General features: G+C 36.5%; 1 protein-coding gene across 1 annotated transcript; it reads left to right on the top strand.

Annotated features, from left to right (window-relative positions):
- Window positions 1-5,585: 5,585 nt before the first annotated feature.
- Window positions 5,586-6,671, top strand: LOC113330229 (thionin-like). Its single transcript, XM_026577091.1, has 3 exons — window positions 5,586-5,969; window positions 6,072-6,179; window positions 6,295-6,671. Exons 1-3 carry the CDS (start codon window positions 5,765-5,767, stop codon window positions 6,396-6,398), a joined length of 417 nt encoding a protein of 138 aa, XP_026432876.1. The 5' UTR covers window positions 5,586-5,764; the 3' UTR covers window positions 6,399-6,671.
- Window positions 6,672-7,784: the final 1,113 nt, after the last annotated feature.

The raw sequence follows: 7,784 nt of genomic DNA, 5'->3' as shown, positions 1-7,784 counted from the left end.
AACTAGAGTTCTTTCAAAAAAAATGACTAAACGTAGGATAGTCGTTCTTTGGTGTTTAGGATAGTTCGTATGGCAATGAACAATTTTCTTTTGTTGAACCAGGTGGATGAACAAACTGTATTCTGCACTATGGTAAATGAACAAATTTGATATTTTAGGGTCCTATAAGTGATTTAATTAATATTCTCTCTGTTCCAAAGAAAAAAAAAGAGATTATATATTTTCCAAATTTACCCTTATTAATATCTCCTAAAATATTTAAATTTATAGTTTTTAATTTCTAGATTTTAGTGTGGATTTGGAATCTACTGGATTATTTAAAATTTTCATTTGGGAAATTGAACTTATACTATACTTTATGTTTATATATGATTCCAAAGCATTGACAAATCAGGAAGGTTTAAGGAGAAAATATGAAAATCTTCATGTAATTTGGGACTTGAAAAAACCCATCCCCTTCGTCTAAAATAAGGTGGATGGAGTATAAACTAATAGGAGTTGAGTCCCACCCATTATTTAACTAATAAACTAATGCTGTGGGGGCGACCGATGTTTGGTAGTGGGTGGAACCGCAACGAGTTTTTGTGACAGTTTTGTCATAGTACTTGCAACAATTTTTGTAACATTAGTTTAATGACATTTATAAGTGTAACAATTATGTGATACTTATTTTGTAACAGTTTTGTAAATATTTTGTAATAATTATGTAATAGCAATGGCATTTTTACATCTTGTGGCTGAATTTTGCTGATAATCAACGGTCAAGATCAAAACTAAAAGTATAGGTGACGGTTTTTTGGCCGTTTTCACACCGCAATTACCGTCAATTGGCTCGACTTCCGATCATTTTGATTGCGCCTAACCACAACACCGGTTGATGACTCTCCAATTGGCGATCTAATTTCGTTGAAAAATCACCAATTGGAGTCCAATTTTTGCGATTAAAAATAAAACAAAACCGTTGCGTGGAATTGCATTTTTGGCTCCCATAGGGAACACATAGAAGGACTCCCTTCTGTCGTCCAACAAATAATAAAAAACAAATCCTAAATATAATAATCGGGTTTTGGAGAGAGAAAAGAAAGAGGCGTCTTTGTTTCAAACGCCGGAGTTTTTACTTCCAACTCCATAATTGTTTCTTTTAACGCCAGCCATTGTAGCACAATCGCCCGGTCTATCATCAAGCGCGTGCTTGATCATCCAACTCAATGAACAAACCAACAAATTTATTGGTTTGAATATCCATTTTCCATGTTTATTGAGTCCATAGTGGGAGCAAAATAAACAAACTCAGAGTTTGTTCATTTCATAGGAACTGCTCTTAGGGAACCGAGAGCTGCAAATACTGAAAGCAAATCTAAGAGAGCTGCAAATACTGAAAGCAAATCTAAGAGAGCTGCAAATACTGAAAGCAAATCTAAGTGGAGCAATGAAACCTTGACATTTTCCATTGTGGCATTTCGATAATAGTCCCTTACCAGGCACGAACTCTACTGAACTTAATAGATCAACTTATCATCAAAAATTTTACAAGATGGAAATTCCTAATAGAAAACAACAGAATAACGAATAGATGGGGCTGGCGTAGTCGTAATTGAACTACTACGCACGTTCACACAGGATTTGAATCTGAACAGTCCAAATCCTTGTAAACATCAATAAGTAGACAATATCATTCATCCCTACACGATTACTCCATATGAACTGGTATCAGTTGCCTGGTCTTCGGATTATTTCAAGCTAATGATGAATATATTATTGGTGGCAACCAATATCTCCTACACCCGCTATCAGTTGTTCCTGCGATGTTCATGTATCCACATTTAAGAACCTTGACAAAATGCTTAAATAAATAAACAAATTAAGAGACAGGCACTTTACCTCAAACCCAGGTATGTTCATCTAAGCTTAGATACTTAATAATTTGCATTGATGAATCAATGCTTGATGTTAATAATTATTTCAGAATAATAATTCGTATTGAGTTTAAGCATGTACGATGTATCCACATGTGAACTTTTAATTTTACCAAATGATCAAATGTTCGAATCGATTTATCTGCACACTCCTTCATATAATTTGTGTGTAATATTGATTTCTCACGTACCATTGAATATTGTATTTGGGTTAACGCAAAAATATTCAGATATGAAAAATAGTCATCAGAAACAAAAAGAACGAAAATGGTTTGATCTTCTTAATCTACTTGTTACTTATTTCTAATTTATTGATCTCTATACAATACACAATCGCACAGCCACAGCCAGATTTTGTTTATCAATGTTGTTACGGAGATAATTCCACTAGAGGCAGTTCATTTCAAGATAAACTCAACCTTCTTTTTCCTTCAAGCATTCAAAGAGTACAATCAAGAATTCCTAGGAACTATGGAAAGCTTAAATATAGCTTTTCAGAAATTGATAAATTTCTAGATGTCACGCAACAACCACGTCTTGCGTGACACAGAGACATTCCATCCATCCTTTGCCCAATTGCAATGGACGAGTAAACCCAAATTTTCAGTCGAGTGGGCTGGCGTAGTGGGACGGACCATCGATCAAAATTTGATCAAAGAGTAAAATCCAGACCAAATTTGGTCTGCGATCAAGACCAAATCCAAATATAGTCAGGCGTTGATATAATCTCCGCTACACATCGGGCGTTGATATAATCTCCGTCATTCATCGGGCGTTGATATAATGTCCGCTACACAAGGGGCGTTGATATAATGTACGCCTGAAACGGGGCGTTCGTTAAATGTACGCCCGATGGGGCGTTCATAAACTTAACGCGCGAAATGGGGCGTTCATATACTTAACGCCCCACTCCATTTTCAACTTCACAATTTATGAAACTTGCATGGGGCGGGCTTTATACCTCCGCCCCATTTTTCTTTTTTTTTTTTTGTTTCTGAAGCGTATACTATACCAATGCCCCACTCCGGCGTTATCTTTACCAAAGCCCCATTCGGGCGTTATCTTTACCAACGCCTGATCCCAGGCGTAATGTTTATCAACGCGCGACCAAATATACTCTTTTCCCACTACGCCACATGACGGACTAAACCCAAATTTGGTCTTTTTTTTTAGTCTTTGGTCTTTGGTTATACTCGCAACACTGTGGACGCTCTGAAGCCAAGACTCCTAACTTATTTTTTCTCTTCAAAAATGACAGACCATTGCGTATATGTGGGGTTTCCGATCCTCTTAGCAACTCAAAATGTGATTATTTTTGTTGGATTGTGCAAGTCTAAAGGCCCAGTAACACAAGGGAATATTAGATTTAAAAGCACATTTTGGTAAAACACACTCTTGTGTCGTCTATAAAACAAACGAAGCCCTAAATTTCTACACTTATGTATAGTCAAGTGAGATTGTAGTGAAAGTGGAGAGACCAGTGAGGCCGGCCGTGTTTAACAAATTTCCAAGATCTGATCATCAGAAATGGGTTGTTCTTGGTTTGAATGTAATTTTGGGTTTGTATGGGAACTCTTACACATACCTTGGAGATCACCACCACAGAATAGATCATCCACAATGATTTTCCCCCTCATGGTTTTAATTTGTTTGCATTTTTTGTGCTGCTTACCAAGATTTCATCAACCGGGAACCTCTGCTTATAGATTTTAGAAGAGAAGTTTTGAGATTCTATTATTTCCTCTGTCGTATGCTGTCTCTTTATACAGATTTGATTTTTTATTTATCTATTTTATTTTTGAATGTTAAGCTGAGCTCACTTCTAATGAATTTTACAGTTCCCACTGGATTAGATGCAAAATTGCCAGCAACCTCTTGAATATTTGTATGCTTATCAGAAATAGGCTCTGCTCACTGTTAAAGCTAGTGATATTGTAAATCAAGATAATTTTTTTGAAGATGTTGTAATTGTCATCTTGATATCATTTTAAACGCATTTTCATTCAAATTCTAACAAAATGTAATTACAGAGCTCATAATTTCTCAAGACTTTGGCCAAGATTCACAAGGCTGATGCAATAGAAACAATTAAGTCTAATTTCTTGTAATTTGGATATCATTTTATAAGTTTCACTTTGAGAACGAATTCATGTATAAACATTGCTTAAAACTCATGTATTTCTGTAAATTAATAAATAAATAAACTAGAAAAAAGAGTGCCCTTCAACTAAGGAAACATGAAGAAAAGCACTCTGATTATGTACTGACTGTAGTGACTGAAAAAGTGGAATTTCATTCACCGCTGCATATATGTCTCGTACCATCAGAAGAAGAAAATGCTTATAGATGCCAGCTATGTGAATTAATTGGAAGAGGAGATCCATCAATGGATTCGACAGGATGGCGCCTATCAGATGTATTGGGTTTCACATATCCACCATTTCGACCAGGATGTCCAGTTATTGTTTGTAGGATCTAAGAGCTAAAACACAATTCACAATCCAACATCCAGATAAATGTTAAACAGACACCACCACTTATTTGAAAATCCCATTGATCCATATCAAGTTCTCAAGTTCTGAAATGGAATAGAAATGGACTAAGCTACTTATCAATGCAACCACAATTAACATCAAGGGGAAAAGGCTCTCCTAGAGCAAACCTCTCCAAGATCCCGTATATTGCTTCCTCCATTTCCTAGAAGTTTACTTTCACCCATTTATTTTTTATCACTCAAAAATGATTAGCTATGCTGGGGATGTGTCATATGTGTATCAAAGGTCTAGGCTATGGTTATGATATGGAGTTCTTTAAAGTTTGATGGCTTACTACTAAGGGTGATCCTATCCTTGCTTTTAAGGAAATCCATTTCAAATGTAAAATGGGTTGGACGCTTAATGCAAAAATGATTAACTCACCGAAATAAAAAACCGAGATTCACACCGTGTGAGAAATCACGGTGTAGAGTTTGGGTGAGTACCTCTCACCAGATTTATCACGCAAAAGTGATTAGTGCCCACGTCCATTTCTTTGGAGAAAATGAGTTAGGACGTGCATTATGTTGCGAACTCTACCTGTGAACTCGTGCTAGCTTATTATCTTGTTATGAACTCATGCGCGTGATAATATGACTCTTAATGGATTTGGTTTGTCTACTTAAGAATATCATGCAGAGATAACATAGATGCGCATGTACTCTTTAGATCTAATGCAAATTCAATTAAGCTCATTTCTTCATTAATTTCGACCAGATTTCAGGTTGCTGACATTAAAACGGAGGGTCTATATCTTGTCGATTTGTTTTTCTTAGAGGCAAGTTTAGAGTGGTACGCCCACCCCTCATCTTGAGGGGGCCAATAGATTAAGTTAATCCGTAATTAATGTGACGTTAGCTAGACTGTTAGTTGGTTATTTTCAGCTGCTCGGTGTCACTCAGGTGTCCTACTTGACTGATTATAAGCTGTAGTATCAATCTCTTTCTCCTCGAATAAATAGACTGGTGCTCGAACAAACCAACCGCAGGTCAATATAAATTGCCTGAGAGAGGTGGTTGAGAAACATAAAATATGGCTAACAAGCTTTTCTTGTACGATCTGCAGTGTCTTTCATCGGATCTGTACAAGAAATGTTGTCATATCAAAGGCACTGGTGCATTAAGGAAGCCAAAATTTCATCCGATTGTAACCACTTTCCAATGAAAAATAACCTTAAATGAGAACAAACCTTCTTTAAATAGTAAAGAACAAACTTGTGGTTCTAAAATTAAAATACCAACCTCTTCCTTGAATCATCAACAACCATCATACTACGCATTCAAAACTACTCAGAGGAAAAAAATATACATAAAGATGGAAGGCAAATCCCCTGCTGCTCTCAGTGCTATGATGATCGGTGTACTCCTAATGGTACTTTTCATGGCACAAAATACTTCCGTTGAAGCGAAACCAATTCACTGGAACTGCGAAACGCCACTTGCAAGACTTTGCTTTTACCATTGCACGAAGGACCCCGGTACCATTTATTGTGGATTTCGCTGTGGTTGCACTCCGGAGGGTATGTAAGATTACCCCAGAAACAAGCAATTTTCTGAACCAAATAAAGATTTTTTATGCATATTTGATTCCACTATTCATTTGTCTTTTTGGACGCTAATAGGTGGCGAACCCAACATAGATGAGATGATAGATGGGACCAGTGATTTCTGCAAGTTGGGATGTGTATCCTCCATGTGCAGTAAGATAATAGCTCTCCACAAATCTGCAGGTAAGACAATACGATTCCCCATTTGTGTGCGTGTAATGAATTACTAGCTTGTCTTACAGTAAATATAGCCGGAATGTTTCTTTCTATTTTATTTCTAGTTGTTTTCTGGAAATAGGACGCGTAAGTGAACTTACAGAAGTAGCCGCGGAGCGCTGTAACAATACATGCTTCCAGTTCTGCAGCAAGAAATCTGGCACTGTAGTTGTTGCTGCTAAGTAAGCAAAGGCTTACCGTACCTCATGCATGCCTGGAGAGATATCACGTCCAAATTTATAGTCTATCCACGGCTAGCATTCACTGTGTTGCGTTCTTATATTTTGAATAACTGTCGTATGATGACAGAGTCCAATGTTTAATTACTTGTATCGTGTATTATCTGTGTTGAAAGATCTGGATTGCAATCATAAGAACTAGCTAGTGTGATATTTCCTCATGTAAACATGGGACTTTCATTAGTCTGGATTGTCAATATATACAACTGAGTTCAAGTAATATACCACAAGTGCAGTAGAGCGATACAGAGAACAGAGAGCAATAAATAGAAAGAAAGTTACGGGAATTATAAGGACATGTTAGTCCCTTCTCATTGGCATTTTCAATCTATCTTTTGATTTGTGGCTTTGATAATGGTTAGCCATTAAAAGGAATGATCTTTGTCAAAGGATCCATTCTATTCCTCTGAAGTTAACACTAGCAGGATTATGACTAGTAGAATGAATCTGTATTCTTCATGTTTCAAATTTACATTTTTGTTTAGGTGACTAGAGTGTATGTTGAAAATGTAAACATGATTATGCCTAATTAATAATGATTAGAAGAGTCTAGAGGAAGGGAGGCTTGTCTGTTCATCGTAACCATCTCTTCACCTGGTAAATGCTAGTTGATCTTGGATTATTATTGCTGCTAAGCTTGAGTTGTATACTAAAATTCTTGCCATTCAGCATTCTCTATAGGGAGGGGAGAGACCTGGATATTGAAATTACAAGCTTCCAGAAATATTTGCTTGCCCCACTGGCCAGTGACATTACAGAGTCCGTCCATGCCTTGCACCATTAAAGGTCTCATAAAGTCCAGAACTAGGGGTGAGCATTTGGCCCGTAATCTGTGGATTTAACCGGGACCAACCGTTCTTTGGTGGATGGATGCCCGGACCGTTCGTTAATAGATTGGATGCGAATGGAATCTTTGAAATTCAACGGATAACGGATCGGGCCCGGATACAACCATGAAAATCCGTTGGACATCCATATAGGTTAAATTAAGGGCATTTATATAGTTCTAGAAAATACTATGGTAAAATGTTTGCTTGGGGTGTTGTACATGACATTTTTATATTTATCAAGAATATAAAGCATAGTTTGGATAACTTTATTTATGTAAGTGGCGGTTCAGATTTGTCCCCCACAAGATATAAATTTAGGGATGTAATCGTTTGTCATAAGTGTTGTGATTGAGATTAGAAATGCATCTAACGGACAAAATTTATCATGTCCTTAAGGTTCCATAATTCTCCATAATAAATACCCTATTAATTTGTCATTTTAATATTTTATTAAATGTCAAATTAAAAATGATAATATATAAATTATTCTATTAATCATGATA

This window comes from Papaver somniferum, unplaced genomic scaffold (assembly GCF_003573695.1).
Source record: "Papaver somniferum cultivar HN1 unplaced genomic scaffold, ASM357369v1 unplaced-scaffold_117, whole genome shotgun sequence".
Taxonomy (NCBI): domain Eukaryota; kingdom Viridiplantae; phylum Streptophyta; class Magnoliopsida; order Ranunculales; family Papaveraceae; genus Papaver; species Papaver somniferum.
Note: the sequence above shows the minus strand (reverse complement) of the source record. Positions and strands in the feature narration are given on the sequence as shown.

Coding starts and splice junctions, on each gene's coding strand:
- LOC113330229 (XM_026577091.1), top strand. CDS start 5,765: ATGGAAGGCAAATCCCCTGCTGCTCTCAGTGCTATGATGATCGGTGTA. Junction 5,970..6,071: donor CTGTGGTTGCACTCCGGAGG/GTATGTAAGATT, acceptor GGACGCTAATAG/GTGGCGAACCCAACATAGAT. Junction 6,180..6,294: donor AGCTCTCCACAAATCTGCAG/GTAAGACAATAC, acceptor TTCTGGAAATAG/GACGCGTAAGTGAACTTACA.